The sequence below is a fragment of the Beta vulgaris genome, chromosome 2 (assembly GCF_026745355.1).
Source record: "Beta vulgaris subsp. vulgaris cultivar EL10 chromosome 2, EL10.2, whole genome shotgun sequence".
Lineage (NCBI taxonomy): Eukaryota > Viridiplantae > Streptophyta > Magnoliopsida > Caryophyllales > Amaranthaceae > Beta > Beta vulgaris.
In genome coordinates, this window is record NC_079203.1 from 50,461,848 (window position 1) to 50,480,561 (window position 18,714).

Here is an 18,714-nt window from a genome sequence, read left to right on the forward strand (position 1 = left end):
ATGGTATGTCTTTTGTTGACGTACAAATTGAAAATAGAAAAAACACAAATTATTAGAATAGGTGGTCTAATTTTAACATAAAACTAGTTATTAGGCCCAGGCTATGCCCTGGGTAAGAAAAAATTTCATTTATTAATCTAGTACTTTATGATAATAGTACTATATACAACTTAGCCTAGTGGTTAAAACTTTAGTATATGTACTTGAGGTCTTGGGATCAAACCCTATACTATGCATTTTCTTAATTTTTTTATTGTACATAGATTACATGAACTAAAACTTCATAGGGAGAGCGCCACGTGGCACATTTTCTTGTTTTCGCACGCCTTTTTATATATTTGTATAGATTAGACGAATTCAATACTGAATTTTTCTAATAAGCCCATTCTATTTCACTCTAACCTAACACTATTTTAATCATTCTTTCTCTTTTCCTTCCTTTGTTTTCTTGATTCTCGAACTATAACAGACAATTTCAAAAAATAACTCGATAGTCTTACGGAACAGATTAAATTAGTCACTAAATGGATTAAACTAGTCACTGAATGAGTTAAAGAATATCATTACTAAATAGATTAAACTGGTCACGAAATAAATTAAATTGGTCCCTAAACAGATTAAATTGGTCCCTAAACAGATTAAATTGGTTACAACATTTAAAAAAAAAATGACATGATCTCTTTTTAATATTAAACTTGAATCGAGTCTAAATTTACATTAAAAATAGGCGATCTCTTACTAATCAGAAAAACAAAGACTTATTATAAAGCACAATAATAACAACCACGTGCTATTACCTTTCCACTAAGAAAAGTTTGAAAAGGTTGCATACTTCCATACATGTAACCTTACACATATATTTAATTGAATTAATTCTACAATAATGGTTGTTCCCCATGAAACATTTCACATAAATATGATTTGATCAAGACCCAAAAAGAATTCTTATATGTACAAAAGAATCCCTATAAAAAATACAAGTGCTGGGGTCAGGGAAAAAAGATTAGTCAAGTTACCTAACTACATTAAACTATGAATGTACCCACATGTTTCATGATAGTAATTAGTAAATATGGATCTAAAAAGACTATTAACCCTAATAATGTACATTAGAAGATGTTGAAATATGAAAAAGTTCACCTATGATCTTACTGATCTGTTAAATCGGTGAGGAACTCTTGGTGTAGGAGCAGCCACATCTCGACCAGATTTAATTAAGTTCAATCGATCAGATATTGTCTTATCAAACAGCCTGTTTTCAGGATTCTCAGCATAGCATACAAAGTAACAGCTCACACAAGCATGAGGCAAAGCCATTGCAATCCTTGTCTGAAAACCATGCATTACAAACATAAGTCATTAATCATTAAGTTGTTACTTCTTCATATAATATATATATTTTTATTATTACTGGAAAATTAAGTCAGTCCAAGAGCTAACCCCTACAAGGTTATTAGTCTGTCGTAGGAAACACCAACGCATTGGCTGGTAAGGCATGCATAGCATGTTGGGGGCAAGGATCGAACCCCTGACCTCAAGGACTAAGGGGGGAGCGTTCTACCAACTTGAACTAACTCTTATCCTTTTCTTCATATAATATAGCACTAGTATAGTTGAACTTAAAAGGAATTAATATTTAATATAGTTAAATTGTTAGTTGGTTGAATTAATGTTATAACTACAAAATGAAAATAAAAGAAAAGTCTAAATGAAAGAAAAGACTAAATGTGGTTATATGTATAATAGAGGTTGAAATGATAAGAATATCTTTTATGATTGTTTACAATAATACTATGTATAATGTCATGACTTGTAAGTTGTTTCTTTAATATGGTATCATGGTATATACCAAATCACCAAATCACTTTTTATTATATTGATGGATAAAGTCTTGTTCTCTTCACTTGGTTTTAGAATAATTAGTCATATATGCATGCCATGTATGCATTATTGTACATTAAATACAATTGGTAGGAAAATAGTTTTAGAAATTTATTTTATCACTAAAGTCTAAAACAATAACATTTTTTTAATAATTTAAATATATATATATATATATATTTTAAATATTTTAAGAGGACACGAAATTAGAAAAGTCATGTGATGTTCCCATATAGAAGTGAGATTAGTTTCTACTAATTGAAATTGATATTTAATAATTAAAACATTTTATTTTAAGTATTTTTCAGTTATCAAGCTTATACTTTACTGAATAAAAACTCATTTTATATATCCAAGTGAAATGGATGTTTGTTAGAGAATGAGACCTACCATAATACTCCATCCGTCCCAAAATATAGTTCATGTTTATTCTATTTTGGGAGTCAAACTTTAAAAACTTGGACCAAGTATTCTCATTAATGCATATATATAAAAAAAAATATATACTCATTTGAGATCTTACTAGATTTCCCTCAATGCGTATATTCATAATATTAACTTTTTATATTTTTTACTAACAAAAAATAGAAGATATTATAGGTTAAACTTACGTCTTGAAAACTGTAAAAAAAACATGAACTATATTTTGAACCGGAGGAGTATAAAAAGAAGGAAACTCTGAAGGCATTAACTAGTAACTACCCTACATGGTCGCATGAAGTAGAAGCATGATTAAACAATGTAGTACAAATAAAAAAATTTATATAGTATGGTGTGATATAATAATGTGGTAGGTGAAATGTTAAAGAGGTACCAACCATAAGGTATCCAACATAGAAGGCCAGGAGGGAAAGGGTGGCTGTGTAGCCTTGATGTACATGGTTCGTCCACGCCGCCACCATTATCACGCAAATAGAGCCACTACATACGCCGGTGAGGAAGCAAACCGCCGACGTAATATCGGAATCAACTATTTCTTCCATTTCTTGCTTCTCAAAGATTGCCCAAGTATCTATTGATGCCTTTGTAAAGTTTTTCCCATATGCAGCAATCTACAACAATGAAATTAGCATTACATTATATAGAAACACCTTGATAATGACCAATATAGTGCTTAATCAAGTCATTATCAACTTGTTTTAAGTGCCTAAGATATCCTATCAAGTTCAGCAACTTGTACAAGCAAAAACGTATGGACTTCTTTCTACATAGTGATAAGTGGTTGTGATATAGACGGATATTCAATACTATCATAACTATACCTAGGGTACATCTAAGGTGACATCCACATACTGTGTCGCTAAATAGCGCCCTAAAATTAAAAAGCATAAGAAAGACGGTGACCAGATGTTGAATCTTTAGCATTTTTTGTGTGATTGTCTTACCAATATATATGTTCCAATATTGAACAAGCAAATAAATGCCTAATTAATGTCATTGGAACAACAATTAGGCAAGTTCAAGTTGAACAAGAAATGAAAACTTATAAACCAAACTTCTATTAAAAGAAGAAAGAAATTACCTGCACATAAGCCCAACCATTGCCATATCTAAAGATAGAGTTCATGATGTTCAAGCAACAATGAGCACAAGAGAACATGAACTCGTCTTCTCCTTCGACTAAATTTAACCCTCGTGAGATGATTCTCAAGGCTTCAATTGTAGGAACGAATAAAGAACCAAGACAAGCACTTCCAAGGTTCCTAGTAAGTGCTCTTTGGAAGCAAAAATAAGTACTAGATTGCATTCCTCTTAAGTAATACAAAGCAATAACTCTGCTTACAGTTAAATTAGCCACATTTCTCATCACCTCAGTAGTCCAAGCTAAGCTCAAAACTAGTGCAATAATAACCAATGGTGGAAAATAGAAATGTAATGCTCCAATAACAGCCAAAATCCATAGAGACATCCACAAGAATCCGGCAATAAGCATATAGTATGTAGGATGATTTAGATCAGGAAATTTCGATACCGGTTCGAGTGATTTGATCAAGATTTTGGTGCAGAAACGAGTTCTTTGAGTTACCCAACATGAATATAATCCATTTCCAATTGCAAATGCAACAAGGGCAGCTCCACAAGCATCAGTTGAAGGCTTTTGGAAGCAAATTAGTAGAATTCCAGCTGCTAATGACATGAAAAAACTACTCCATAATATGAAATGAAACATAAATCTAGGCCAAACTCTAACAGATTTTTGCCAACAAAATGCTAATACTATGCTCAAAAATGATGCAGCTTCAACTTGAGGTAGATAAAACTTTAGTATACTTTTTGCTTTTCTCCTATACTTTCCATCTTGAATAAATCCCTCAATTGCCTTGTATATTAAAAAACCCACCAATCCAATTGCTGCAATTGTTTGAAGAACAAACAAAATTAGAGAGATTTTATTGGTGTAGCCTCTTGAATTCAGTGAAGTTATTGTTGGCTGCAAAAAAAAACAATACCCATCAAAAAAACAGAGGAAAACAGAGGATATCTATCTAATTAACAAAAATCCAACTCGTTGTTCCAACTTAACTAGAGGTCTCGAGTTATTTTTTTATATCCCGGCTCAAATCCGGATTAGTTTGTTAAATATGAGCCTGGGCCGCACCCATCAATTGGACAACAAATTAAAAAGCGAACATTTAAGATAAGATTTAAAAAAAATGAATTACTTGAGGAGTTGGTTTAATTGTAGGAATATATCGAGGTTGAGATAGTGGAGGAGGTGGTTGTGATGACGGCCGAGGCGGCGGGTGAGATGAAACATGATGAGGAGCAGGAGGAGGATAATGAGCATGATGTTGAGGAGGTGGTGGTGGTGTTGTTAATGGAACTCTAGTATTTCCATTAATTACAATTCTTAAAGGATTAGTAGGATTTAATGTTCTTAACATTGAAGCATGATAATTTTTATGTGGGTTTTTTGTATCAAATATTTTTTCTCCTTTCTCCAAATCTTTATTGTCTTCTAAATCCTCTGTTTCTTCTTCCTCTGTTCTTCTCCTCTGTTCTTCTCTGTTTTTTTCTCTCTCCTCCCCTGTTTCCTGCTTACAAAAAAAACAAAGCAAAGAATTTTAGCAAAAAAAATTACACATTTTTTGGGAAATTTGAGTGTATTTGAAGTAAATGAATGTGTTTATTTACAGATTCTAAAGCTCCCATTGTTGGCTGATGAAGTTACTGGCGATGTATTGAACGTTGAATTTTGGAGAGAGAAAATGAGAATTGAAGAAAGGAAGAAAAATAATAGAGTCGTTGTTAAATACTCCTACGTTTTTTTGAGTTTTTGGTGTTAAATAATGTTTTCTCTGTTTTTTTGCTTTTACTTTGTTTATGTTACATCATAGAGACAGAGACAAAATGTAGTAGGCCACTTGGTGAATTAGTGTTGGTTTGTGGAGTATTTTTCTTATATTTTCAGCACGCACTTCTTTGGTGCGTTGAGTCAAATTTGTCCACTGTTAATTTTATTTTTTAAATCCAAACATGTTCAATTTGTTTTAAGGGTTTGTTCTTTTCACCATAAAACAATTTAATTGAACTGATTAAATTGAATTGAGTTGAACTCAACTGAACTGAAATGTAAAATGATATGTGAAAGTAAAAGTATTGTCCAAAGCTAAACTGAACTGAACTGAAAATAAGCAAAGAAGAACCGACCCTAAGTGAAATTTCTATTTTGATGGATTACGATATAATCAAAATTTAAATTAAAAAATCCTGGATAAAAATAATTAGTGATTAAATTACTCTTGTTTGGCTTTATATGGTTGTAAACTTGTACGTAATGTTTTTGAATGTTTTAGATTATTCCGACGGAATTGAAGGAGTTATAATTTAATTTTGATTGTAATTGTAACTTTTAAATTTGAAATAAGAAAACAAATGAATAGATAATTAGGTTGCAATTGTATGAAAACGAAAATGAAAAAAAAAAAAGATTGGAGTGAGAAGACATAAAGAATGATAGATGATGGAGCAAGGGAAATCTAAAGGTTCCTTATAGTGAAAGAACCAAGGGAAAGAAGCGAGAAAGAGAGATAGAGGGAGAAAAAAGAGCAAATCTTGCGGCTACAATCAACTTATAGATGGAGGGCTCCCCATAACTTATGTATGGTAAACTGCGAGAAAGTATTGTCCCATATCTGATATGGGGCAACTTTCCCCATATCAGTTAGACAGTTACTTAATATGATTAGATGTAGCTCAGATATGATTTTAATAGCGAACTGATATGATTTGATGTAGCTCAGATATGATTTAAGATTTCAACTAATAAGCTCCCAAAAAAAAAGATGAACTTTTTTTATATAATTTGTTAATATTACTTTTGTCATAAAAATTAGGAAAAATTGTCAGAAACTACCTTTTAAAGACACTTTTTCTAAAAAACTACCTTATATTACGTTTATTTTACAAAACTACCTTATAAGTGGAAATTTTTTAAAAAGCACTACCAAATATAAAATTTACTAACCATGGTCAAATTTTTTCTCATTGTCAAATTCTCACTGCAGCATTTTTTCACTTTCTTTCAATTATTCAAACGAGGTACACGAGCATCAAATTGCATCTAGGTCATTAAGACAAAGATCCATTTATTGTAGGTTGGGGTAAACAAATTGCCTTTGAGCTCCAGGCTATGCAGCAAACAAAAAGTTTGGTACATTAGTAATGAGAATATGCTAAATTCAAGCATATAACCATTTGCAAGCTAGTGAAAGCTTCTATGAATCCTTTTATCACTTGACAAGGAAAAGGAACTCTGTATGTAAAATTATCAATGTTTGGGTGGAATTCTTACGCAGATGATAACCCAAAATAAATCTCGCTAAAACAGGGTCTAGATGTATGTAGCTTTACACTACTTTGAGAGAGACAAGATGTACATCCAAAACACTGCTAGACAGGCAAGATATAGACGTTCAAACACCATTACACCAAAACATTTTATACCTTAATAAGTAAAAAATACAATTAAATGGAAGAACGAAACAACTTTTGCAGAAGACCATTAGAATCTTTTGAGAATTTCCTAAAAATCTTAATTTAAACTCTCAAGTAGAAGAATGAGATAATGAACTTGATTAGAAAAAAAAACCAAACATTGACGTTTTCTACAATCATTCGGCCAACTTTCGGTTCTCAAACAGAATAGTTAACCATGGTTACTAAACTTTACATTTGGTAGTGCTTTTTAAAGTTTTTCCACTTATAAGGTAGTTTTGTAAAATAAATATGATATAAGGTAGTTTTTTTAAAAAAAGCGTCTTTAATAGGTAGTTTCTGACAATTTTTCCTAAAAATTACATAAATGTCATGGTATTGGCACATATTCAGTATGGGAATATCATTGCTCGGTAAACTTCAAGTTTTTATCACCCATTTCACTATTGTAGTGAATAGTAGATAATTTTGAATTTTAAAAAGGGTGGATTAAGATAGATAACATTGCACCATCTAGTTTTGACATGATTATGTTGAGTGCGTCAACTTGTCCTTTTTTTAAGAGAAAATATACTTAATATTTGCTCTTTGTGCTCTCTTGACCTTAAAAAAATAATATTTATAAATTAAATTGAACCTGATCAATAATAATATCTAATCAAGAAAATTTAATTTAATTTCATTAACCTAATAAAAAGAAAGTACATTTGAGCTTAATATACAAGTGGATATATTAAGTGAAAGATATGAGGAAAAAAGGATATTCACTTGATTATCTAATTTTTTGTTTGGAATCAAAATGAAACTCCTTGTATAGGATAAAAAGAATGATAATAACGTTTATATCGATATGCCTTTCTTTTCTGTTAGACTTGGACCAAACTTTGCACTTGAGTGATCTTTAAGCTAACCACTCTTTGCCATTTGCCCATCCAAGATGGCCACATAAGCACATTTTAACTTCAACTTTATCATAAATTAATGAAATAAACGTTGGAATAAAGGTAAAAACATACTTCCTTCGTTTTGTTTTAAATAAAATGTTTGTTTTCTCACGCAATCCAACACACTTTTTCAATTGTGCACACGTAAAAAAATATATAAAAAAAAGTTATAATTTGATAGTATGTATCAAGACGAATCCAACAGGATCCCACTTGACTATATTTTTCTTTATATAATGGTGATAAATTAAAATCAAAATTAATTAATAAATAGTATTATTTTATCCAAGGTTTCATTTAAAACATAACGGAAGAAGTAATAAAAATAAAAAAGTGAAAAGACTTGTAAACCAGAAATATCAAGTACAATTTGATGATAGTCTACTCTTTGCAAGAGCTAATCGACATGAATGCTTAGAAATAGTTGATTTACTTAACAAATATGAAGCAGCATCCGGGCAGAAAATTAATTATGATAAGTCGGAAGTTTCCTTTAGCAGAGGGGTTAGTACTATTCAAAAAGAAGAATTGATGAATCTTTTGCAGATGAGAATGGTTGATAGGCATGAGAAATATTTGGGTATTCCTACGGTAGCAGGGAGATCGAAAAAAGCTGTATTTGGTGCTCTATTGGATAGAATATGGAAGAAGTTGCAGGGATGGAAGGAAAAACTATTATCACGTGCAGGGAAAGAGGTACTTCTGAAATCTGTTATACAGGCCATGCCTACTTATCTGATGGGAATTTATAAATTTCCAAACTGGGTAACAAATACTATTGTCTCGGCTATGGCACGCTTTTTCTGGGGGCAATCTGAAGCGAAGAGAAGCACTCATTGGAGGAGCTGGACATCAATGTGTGAACTTAAATGTTTAGGTGGACTAGGCTTCATGGATTTAGAGGTGTTTAATGATGCACTCCTTGGGAGACAAGCCTGGAGAATTATGAAGGGAGGCTCTACGTTACTCGGGAGAGTAATGAAGGCGAAATATTACCATAGGAGTTCGTTTCTTGATGCGCCGCTAGGCTACTCGCCCAGCTTTTCGTGGAAAGGGATTTGGAGTGCCAAGGCACTCGTTAAGGAAGGGATGATATGGCGGGTGGGGAATGGTGCCAGCATTAATGTGTGGAGGGATCCATGGATAGCGGATGAGGAGGGGAGGTTTATTACAAGCCTAATGGTTGCGGATGTTGAAAGGGTTCAGGATTTGATGTATGATTGTCCCCCAGCGTGGAACATAGAGCTCATTTCTCGCCTCTTCAATGAGAGAGATACCAAATGCATCCTTGCCCTTCCCCTTAGCGAACGTACTGTAGAGGATGCTCTCACGTGGGCATTCACGAAGGATGGAAACTATTCGGTCAAGACGGCTTACATGCTAGGTAAGAGATTTAATCTGGATGAATTTCATGAAGCATGGGTGATGCTGTGGAAAGTTGAAGCTTCACCGAAAGTCCGATTATTTCTTTGGCGCATTTGTACGGGGACTCTTCCAACTCGTGCACTACTGAAGTATCGCCATATGATAGATGACAATTCTTGTCCATGGTGTGGGGAGGAGGAGACGGCTTCTCATGCATTATTTATATGCTCTCGGGTGAAGGAATTATGGGAGGAGGTTAGTGTCCCACAAGCACTGGAGAATGTGGCGCTTAAACCTATCATGGAGGTGGTAGCGAGCTGGGCCAAGATCGAAAAGAAACTACAGCGGAAAGTAGTTAATTTAGCGTGGTGCATCTGGACGGAAAGAAATGCGAAAGTGTTTAACAACACTACCACAGCCAACAGCATTATCCTGGGCCGAGTGCAGCGTCTAGTGCAAGAGCATGAGCAGTATGCGACAAAGATATATGGAGGCATACGGGGTGGTGTGAAGGAGAGTGCAAAGTCGTGGAAAGCGCCTGCAAGGGGGGTGATAAAGTTAAATTGTGATGCGTCGTTGGCGTGTGAAGGCTGGGTGGGTTTGGGAGTCGTCGCAAGGGATTCGGATGGGCAAGTCTTGTTTGCGGCAGTCCGAAGAGTAAGGGCTCACTGGCCGGTGGAAATCGCAGAAGGAAAGGCACTTCTAATGGCCATCCGTATGGCAAAAAGGTTTGGTTATGGTCAAGTGGTGTTTGAATCAGATAGTCAAGTCCTCATTTCGCGCCTCTCGAAAGCCATGGTCTATTTCTCGGACTTGGATACCGTATTAGAGGATATTCTATTGTCTAGCAGTTATTTTTCTTCTTTGAGTTGGTCTCATGTGAAAAGGGATGGCAATGCTGTAGCCCATCATCACCTTGCTAAGATAGTACCATTTGGTGTAGAACAGATATGGGAAAACCACAGTCCTGTTGAGGTTGAACCTTATGTTTTTATGGATTATTTATCCAAAGATGAATGAGAATGGTACTTGATTTTCCCCTAAAAAAAAAAAGTACAATTTGATTACGGTGCGCGTGGAAATGTTGCGGATGTCTTACTTGGATGGCGGAGACAAGTAAAAATATGGTAGAGCGTGGCTAAACTAAAATGGATGACTCTCAATCTTTCATCATTCATTGGATGGCTAAGATTTGACATCAAAATAGCCAGCCACGCACTTATTACGTAAAGTGCAAAAGGTCAAAAGCAAGAATAAGTGCATGATAGTGACACATTAGTTCTAATCCATTTATTATATCTATATAAACTTATTTGAACTTACTTTTTTGTAATAATGTTTGGAAATAAGGTGAAAGATAGGCTCGACATAATTTCTCCGTTTAATTCTTTTTTAGGTAATAGAAGTAAAAAGAAATGAATATGAATTGAGATCCCTTCCTAATATAATGGCAAAAGTTGACACGATACCACAATATAGTATAGCAGTACAAAGAAGAGGAAGAGAGACTCGAAACTATGACCTATTTGTTCACATCACCTCAATTTTAACCACTAGGCCAAGACATCCTTGATTCTAAATTGTTTAGTTAAACAACACAATATGACTTATCAATTAGGCCGAGTTAATATTGAGATTCCCAATAAGGGACTGTTCTCCCCAGCTTATTTTCAGTTCAGTTCAGTTCAGCTCCAATAAGTTCAGTTCAGTTCAGTTCAGCTCCAATAAGTTCAGATCAGTTCAGTTCAGTTCAGCTCCATTTTTTTATAATTATTTTGTTAAATATTATTGTTATGTTGGTATAATTTATTTTACTAATTACTCTTATTATTATTATTATTATTATTATTATTATTATTATTATCATTATTATGATTATTATTATTATTTAAATATATATCATTACTATTAAGTATTATTATTATTATTATTATTATTATTGTTATTATTATTGTTGTTGTTTCTATATATTATTTTGTTTATTATAGCTTTACGCATTATTATTACTATTATTATTAGGAACATGATTTAGGTCAAAGCACAAATAAACCCACCTTTTTTAGCCCATAAACCAATCAAATCGCGTCAAGACGGTTTATGATGTAATTTTTGCGGTCCAACCCAATCATTATTTTTATTACTAAATATTTTTATATTATTAAATCTAATTATTAAAATAGTAATATTAATTTACTTCTTAGATATTATTGTTATTGTATATCATCATCAAGTATTAATAAAATAATTATTATTAATTATCATTATTATCATTAATTATTATTATTATTAATAATTTATGATTATTAATATTATTTATTTATAACTATCATTTAAAAATATCCAAAATACTATCATTATTATTATTATTATTCATTATTATTACTTATCTATATAATTATTATTTAATATTCATATTATTCTTGTTTAAAATATTATTTATATATTTATTACATTCAGTTTATTTCAATTCAGTTCAGTTCAGTTCAGTTCAGCTCTGATAAGTTCAGTTCAGTTCAGCTCCAATAAGTTCAGTTCAGTTCAGTTCAGTTGTTTTATGCCGAAGAGAACAGGCCCTAAGACACGTCTTACAAATGCTTCAAAAGTGCATTTTCAACTTTCAAGCACAATAATGCATTGCCAGTTTTAACGACTAGTAAACATACTCACTTCGTTTCTTTTAATTACTACATTTTTCTTAAATAGTTGTTTCTTTTTAATTGATATATTGTTTAGACTTTCCTTATTTGGTTACTTGACCTCCCATAAAGTAATACTATTATATTTGTTTTTCTCTTTTTTCCCCAAAAATACTACTTTTTCACTTTTCCCCATTATTTTATATTAAAAGGTCAAAAAATACTTTCCGAAAAGTTTGAAAGTGACATTACCTAAATTATTGTGCATAACACAACGTAGCAATTAAAAGACAAACGAACGGGGTAATTAATAAAATGATGATATATGGTATGCTTATTAAGTTATTATGCTATTGTGGATTAAGCAAGGAAAGTAGACTAATAACTGTCTTTTGTATTTTGTTTGTATTGGTCTGTGAAAGAACGGTACTAGACCAAAGGCAACCCTAATAGTGTAAAATTTCACAAGTTTGTTGTGATTAGTCAAATAATTAGCTCCTTAATACCCGATTACATGTGGTTATCGAAACTCCTAATCACAAAAAAAGTGGAAAAGCTGGCAAAAGCCAATCACTCAATGCACATATTCAAAGATAGTTATTGACACCCCTTGTTTCTTGTTATCAAAATTCTTATTAGTTTAACACTCATAAGAACCCTTACAAAAACGTTCCTCATTACACAAAGTAAGAAATAAACATCAACCCTTAGGCCTTTAACACAATGGAACATCCAGACACACCAAGACCACTGCGAAGGCCGCCACCTCCAATACGATCGCCACCACAACCAATGTCGCCACCTCCCCTAGAACCCGCGCCAAAACTACCATCACCTCCCTCGACTATATCATTACCGAGTCCCACACAAATGCCAGAAGAACCTCCCACGCAAACCTCAATGTCGCCTCACCTGCAAGCGCCACAAGAACCTACATTGCCATTGCGTAGAGAAACGCCGTCACCATCAACATCACCACCTATGACTCCCAATGGAGCAATAAGGCCACCGGAGGAAGCTCCCGTCAGCTACTCTAGTAGAAAAATGGCATCACCATCAACACCACCACCACCTCTGGCTCCTAATGAAGCAATAAGGTCACCAGAGGAAGTACCCGTCAGCTACCCGCCACCGCCCAACTTAACACCCTCTAATGTCACGACTCCTAGCGAATGGTCCACCGGACTTTGTGCATGGACCTCAGATGTCCCACATTGTAAGTATATCTCAAATAATTACCCATCACAACATTGAGGCAATGAAAGAAATCGATTGTGCAAACCCAAATCACTAAATTAAAGCTAACACATATAGTTGACATCCAGGAATAAAAAGATCAGCATAGATAAGTTTCACATGCATGCTTTATTCTAATTGTGTATTTACTATTTACATATATGTAGCATTATTGTTAATCTAAGATTCATGCAGGTATTCTTACATGCTTTTGTCCATGCATCACATTTGGGCAGATTTCAGAGATCGTTGATAGAGGTGCAACATGTAAGCTTGCTCCTCTGGAACATACAACTAACAAGTTTTAATTTGGACACTCAAATAATGATCCTATATTATCGTTCATCGATCATATCATTATGCACTTCTAATTTCTCAATTGTGCGCAGCTTGCACGATGAACGGAGTAATTTACACTATACTGGTTGTTGTGTTGGGATTGGCATGCGTATACTCGACTTTTTATCGAAAAAAGCTGAGGGATCAGCTCCATTTGAGGGGTAACACTTGCGAGGATTGTTGTCTTCATTCTTTCTGCGAAATTTGTGCTCTTACCCAAGAGTACCGTGAGCTTCAAAGCCGAGGTTTTGACATGAGCTTAGGTAATGACTAATGACTGATCATATTCATATATATCACTCTTCGGTTTGCCTTAGGCTTTATAATTGAATTTAGTTCTTTCTTTCTACATTGATTCAACATATAGATTCAATTGGAAAATGGCATATGCTATAGTACGTATGCATGCACATACAGAGAAAATGTGGTGATAATACATTACAATTTACAAACAACCTTCCAAATTGAAAATAGAGAGAGATTTCGGCAAAAATAATCAAAGTTTTCGGTCATAAAATTTTTGCTCCTCATTTTCGAAGTTATACTTCAATATTTTGACCAAGAGTTCTCACCAATAGGAAAAACATATGTGATAACTAGTCGTACAAGATTTTGCAAAGTTCGTTTCAATTTGTAAACTAATACACACTTTTCTGGGTTATGTCATATGTGGAATGTATTTAGGATGGCATGGCAATATCGAAAGACAAAATCAAGATGCAACAATGATCCCACCTCCACACACGAGCATGCAGAGATAAAGCATACAATGCGATGTACTTAGCCACAGCACACAACTACAGCCTCCAGAACCTTTACGTCATACTTCAGAGCTCGAGACTACTCGAGTCAAATCATGGTGTCAATCTAACGATTCAAGAGAGAACGAAAGGACCACTCGTTAATCAGCATAAGCCGATGATTAAAAAAAAAGGCAGGCTATTGATCAGTGGTCGCAGGTCCAACCACGTAAACAATGGTGGTGGTAGGGCGTCCGTTTCATTAGATTGTTGAATTTTTACCTTCCTGAACAATCATCAAACCTGGCTAGAAGATATCAGGCAGATTGATATGACTTGCAAGTTTTCTGTTCTATAATCATGTGGATTGAGGAGGCATGAAGGTTTTTGAACAAGACAGCCACACAACTACGGTGTGCGTGGAAATCATTCGGATGAAACACTATTTTACTTGGATGGTTGAGATTTGAGACAAGTAAAAATATGGTACATCTTATGAGATTTGAGCAGAATACTGAGCGAGAACATTTCAACTGTACTAAACATATCATAAGAGCATTATCCAGTTTAATGATTGTTTGCATCTTAGAGAAGGAAGTATTAAACATATATAAGAGCAATTTCACCATTTTGATGATTGTTCAACGTATTCTAAAATACTTTCAGGGAAAAAAAGTTCTATTAAGTTGTTCAAGTTCAAGCATGTGAAAATCAGTTGAACAGAACACACACTATGTGTAATTTTTGTTTGATCAGTGATCTAGAAGGGTTGAAAGCCTAAAAAAAAATAGTGAAACACTTCTCTTATTTATGTGAGTTTTTTTTTTAGAGGAGTGTTTCATTTATATATATGGAAAAAAAAACTGCTAGACACCAAAGTTCAAATAAATTGATCAATGTCTACTACTTCCTCCATTGTTTTTTTTCCAGATGACATGTTTTAACTTTTGATACTATTCACATGTATAACTTTGACCATCTTTTGTGATTTATACTTTAGAAAAAAATATAGTTATATGTGTGATCTTGTTAGATTTGTCTCAACATATATTTTCATAATATCAATTTTTTGTAATTTTTGCTTATTGATAATTAGATACAGAGGTTCAAAATAGTGCATTGACATGTATGCCTAAGGGAAACGGGTCAACTATATAACAGAGGTAGTATATTTTTATCAGTGTCTACGTGTGGGAGATTAAGATACTACTATTTTCTAGTGGTGTAATAAACAATGAACATAGAGCCACTGGAATGAAGGAGGTAAAAACGTGCAAATGCTGTAACGGTCACCTGCAAACTGTGATATAATCCAAAATATTTAGCAGTCTGACTGCTTAAACAACTTGCAAAATGGCAATGAAATGGATCCCATGCAACTTAAAAGAGGGAACATGCCAATATCCATATGCTAATGGAGGAAACTTTAGTTTATAGATCATGATCAGAGTAAATTACAACCAAATAATTAACAAAATTTACCAGCCCTTAAACTTTCACACTTACGATAGCAACACTTTGAGAAGGTAGCATACAAGTTAATTTTAAGTCTATGATGTAACATGTGCTCCTACGCACAAGTAGCAAGATCTTTCTTCCAAAACTTCATGTACATGTATGATCTTCCATCCTCAAGATTTTGTTTCATGCATCAAAATTCAAAACTGAGGCTAGCTCACCTATTACTTTGGACCGCCTGATGATTTTGCACCGCCTGATGATTCTTGTGAAGATTTAACAATGCTAAGATGTCCACCATCCTTGCAAGCTACTGTGGCTGCTTTTACCTCGTTGCAGTAGTTTATGAACTTGCTGACCTCCTGGTTAAAGGCAAGAGAAGGTGTCGATTGAGACTTGAGTAGACATGATAGAAAACGCAATATGGATGTTTTGCATGATCAACAGATTTAAACATACATTTCAAAGGGATATGGAAGATACTCCAGATTGCAAAATAATAAGATGTATACTCAAACCTCGGATCAACAAAATGGGGTTGGCTCAAGTGGTGAGTTTTCTCATCTTCCCTAGAAAGGTCTAGGGTTCAATTCCTACCCCACGCATTTGCTTGGGATTTAAGAGGTGAGGGGGGTTTGGGGGGCATCTGGCTTGTAATGGGCATCTGGGTGGGGGCCCTGTGCGAGGGCAGTCCAGAGGATTTCTTCTTACCAATTTTTTAAAAAATACTCAAACCTCGTAATGAAAAACCACAAAAATCTTATCACTTAGCCAGCAAAAAACTAAAAGTCTACAGTTGAATAAGAAAATCGACTAGCAATCTCTTACTTCACTTGAATACACTGAACTTATTAGCAATACAAAAAAAAAAAAAAAAAAAAAAGAAAATGACCAGCAACTCCAAAAAATATATTTAAAAAAATGAAAGCAGCTTCCCGTCTCCATAATACGCTTTCGAAGTTGGGCCTCCAGAGTGTTATAAAGTAACTATCCCTTGACACTAAGCTATACTTTGCAACATCCATGCTGCATTTCCTAGGAGCATATCATCAAGTAGGAGTACGCAAAAGTAGCAGGACAGGCACATACTCACATAGAGATGTGGGTAAAGGAAGCCTCAAAACGCAAAGGCCAACCCTTGAAACTAACACTCGTTATCTTAGTCCGGTTACATAGATTTATTTAGAACCAACTTCAAATCATCTGCTAGAGATTGTAAAAATTCAAAAGATCCGCTCCTATCTCGACTATTGATCTTCTCTTCTTGCTGCCATTCCTCCATTCTCTTCATACAAATCTTGCAAGGTTTGGAGAAGCCTGGATTTCTTAAATGATGAAAGAAATTCTCAGGACTGATGCTGCACACTCCAACCATCCAGGTAATTCCTAGGGCACCTTAATGCTTCCTCATTTCTTGATATTGAGGCCGAGGATGGGGTTGAAAGTCATTGTAGTCCTCACATGCACCACAGATTGGCAGTTTGGCACAACCTAAGTTAATCGGACACTTCATTTCATATCAAGTACTCGTGTCTAATCCTTGACACTATTCTCCACTAACACAAGACAAATCAGCTCTATAACTTGATACCAACCATGCAGTGACATTTATCATTAAGCTACAGGACACTCTTCCCCTGCCCCAAGACACAAATTTCTCACTTACACTTTTCCCAAAATAATCAATGCCTTACAAACAATGAGCATCCCAAACTAGCCTTTCCACTTCCCCAATCACTTCGGAGAGCTCCATCAAAGATTTCCTTAAGAACTAAAAAGTAAATCTATTGGACAGGTAAAAAAAAGAACAGAACTAAGACTTAACCCACTCTATAATAACAAGCACGAAAAGATACAGTCCTTGACCTCATATAGAAAAAAGGCAAGGAATCCTCCACCTCAAAACGAAAAAAAGTGAGCAATCATCCCTCAAACCGAAAAATAGATGAGATATAATCAAGTCCTATGAAATAACAATGTGGATTTCCGCCTGCTAGGAAAACGACTACAGCTCAAGCACCTATGACCAAGGTCATTTCTTCACAATTTCAACCAAAAAATATCGTTCAGATGAAAAAAGGCTCCCCCCCCCCACCCCACCAAAAAAAAAAAAAAAAAAAAAAAATTGACTTAGAAGATTAGAAATTTGAGCAAACATTACAGAAACAACCGCACCGACAGAGTGAGTATTCCATATGGAAATTTCAATTAAAATCATTAATCTTAGGTACCTTCATGTGAAACTCTTCTAAATTAGAACATAGGACATCTAAATGCTTAATCATAGGATAAGAATCTTAGCAATGAACACATTATGCTCTAATTCACCCAAACTGCGCAACATCTCATAATAGTAAATACGACGAAAATATTTCAATTAAGCAGAAAAATATTAAGCTTCAAACAAAACTAATCACAGAACAATAAATCATATAGATTGAAATTCAATAAACTTCGGCAATTAAAAACTAACAGCACGAATTAACAATGAAACAAATGCATAGGTAAAGATAATTTACCCGATTATCATCCATATCTTGAGTGTTCTTCGACGGCTTAATTGCTCGTTTTCCTGCAATTCAACAACAAAATGTAATCAAAAACTTACTGAAAATAAAAATGAAAGCAGCTTCAATGGCGTTTGAGGAGAGAGAAAATGAAGTCGGTACCTTTCCGAATGTGAGAATTTTTGCCATGTCGATTAGGTGGAATGACCTTCTTCTTTTGTTGTCCTTTGAACATATTCGCCTTCTGCGTCATCTTCAACTGTTTTGTGATCTACACCTAAAGTTTAACCCTAAAAGTGCGAAAATTCACGATTTCTAGGGTTTTTCTGCAACTTTTTTTTGAAGCAGAGGCGAAATAACAGAGAAGAGAAGGAAGATGAGGTTGCCAAATCTGGTTTTGTTAGGTTGGGTTGGCCTGAACCTGGCCCAGGTGGCCAAGTCCACAAGAAAATGAGGCTTTGGGCCCTGTTTTTTTTGACTTGTTGTCAATTTCTTTTTTTGAGGGATATTGCTCAAATTTTTTTTTATTTTGGAGGGAAATTGCTCAATTTTTTTTAATTAGTAACAATAATAGTATAAAAAAACACGTTGAAAATTAATTAAATTAGATTTCAGGAGAAACTCTTCGTGTTTATTTGTGTTTGTGGGATGTGGGACTTCTTATAACACT

At 34.1% G+C, this 18,714-nt stretch overlaps 3 protein-coding genes across 4 annotated transcripts; 1 reads left to right on the forward strand and 2 right to left on the reverse strand.

Annotated features, from left to right (window-relative positions):
- Positions 1-837: 837 nt before the first annotated feature.
- LOC104907550 (protein PNS1) lies at positions 838-5,173 on the reverse strand. 2 transcript variants are annotated; one of them, XM_010696495.3, is made up of 5 exons: positions 5,017-5,173; positions 4,545-4,916; positions 3,404-4,312; positions 2,700-2,933; positions 838-1,329 (listed from the first exon to the last, which is right to left on the reverse strand). In XM_010696495.3, the coding sequence occupies exons 1-5, from the start codon at positions 5,032-5,034 to the stop codon at positions 1,141-1,143; spliced, it is 1,722 nt and encodes a 573-aa protein (XP_010694797.2). In that variant the 5' UTR covers positions 5,035-5,173; the 3' UTR covers positions 838-1,140. The 2 variants fall into 2 exon arrangements, with proteins under 2 accessions (XP_010694797.2, XP_057248737.1); XM_057392754.1 differs by having other exon boundaries at positions 4,545-4,919; positions 5,017-5,162.
- A 7,314-nt stretch (positions 5,174-12,487) lies between these two features.
- On the forward strand, positions 12,488-14,272 carry LOC104884017 (cell number regulator 9). The gene is made up of 4 exons (XM_057393042.1): positions 12,488-12,980; positions 13,196-13,267; positions 13,357-13,602; positions 14,024-14,272. The coding sequence occupies exons 1-4, from the start codon at positions 12,488-12,490 to the stop codon at positions 14,098-14,100; spliced, it is 888 nt and encodes a 295-aa protein (XP_057249025.1). The 3' UTR covers positions 14,101-14,272.
- Positions 14,273-15,486: 1,214 nt separating this feature from the next.
- LOC104907544 (hypothetical protein) lies at positions 15,487-18,427 on the reverse strand. Its single transcript, XM_010696486.3, has 3 exons — positions 18,207-18,427; positions 18,057-18,109; positions 15,487-15,899 (listed from the first exon to the last, which is right to left on the reverse strand). Exons 1-3 carry the CDS (start codon positions 18,295-18,297, stop codon positions 15,762-15,764), a joined length of 282 nt encoding a protein of 93 aa, XP_010694788.1. The 5' UTR covers positions 18,298-18,427; the 3' UTR covers positions 15,487-15,761.
- Between the last annotated feature and the right edge of the window lie 287 nt (positions 18,428-18,714).

Excerpts from the sequence above, each read along its gene's own strand:
- LOC104907550 (XM_057392754.1), bottom strand. Across the intron at positions 4,313-4,544 it reads CAATTAAACCAACTCCTCAA|CCAACAATAACTTCACTGAA; the intron begins GTAATTCATTTT and ends TTTTTTTTGCAG. Across the intron at positions 2,934-3,403 it reads ATGGTTGGGCTTATGTGCAG|ATTGCTGCATATGGGAAAAA; the intron begins GTAATTTCTTTC and ends TCATTGTTGTAG.
- LOC104884017 (XM_057393042.1), top strand. The coding sequence starts at position 12,488 with ATGGAACATCCAGACACACCAAGACCACTGCGAAGGCCGCCACCTCCA. Across the intron at positions 13,268-13,356 it reads CGTTGATAGAGGTGCAACAT|ATTATGCACTTCTAATTTCT; the intron begins GTAAGCTTGCTC and ends ATCGATCATATC. Across the intron at positions 13,603-14,023 it reads AGGTTTTGACATGAGCTTAG|GATGGCATGGCAATATCGAA; the intron begins GTAATGACTAAT and ends GAATGTATTTAG.
- LOC104907544 (XM_010696486.3), bottom strand. The coding sequence starts at position 18,297 with ATGACGCAGAAGGCGAATATGTTCAAAGGACAACAAAAGAAGAAGGTC. Across the intron at positions 18,110-18,206 it reads AAATTCTCACATTCGGAAAG|GAAAACGAGCAATTAAGCCG; the intron begins GTACCGACTTCA and ends GTTGAATTGCAG. Across the intron at positions 15,900-18,056 it reads AAGATATGGATGATAATCGG|GAGGTCAGCAAGTTCATAAA; the intron begins GTAAATTATCTT and ends GCCTTTAACCAG.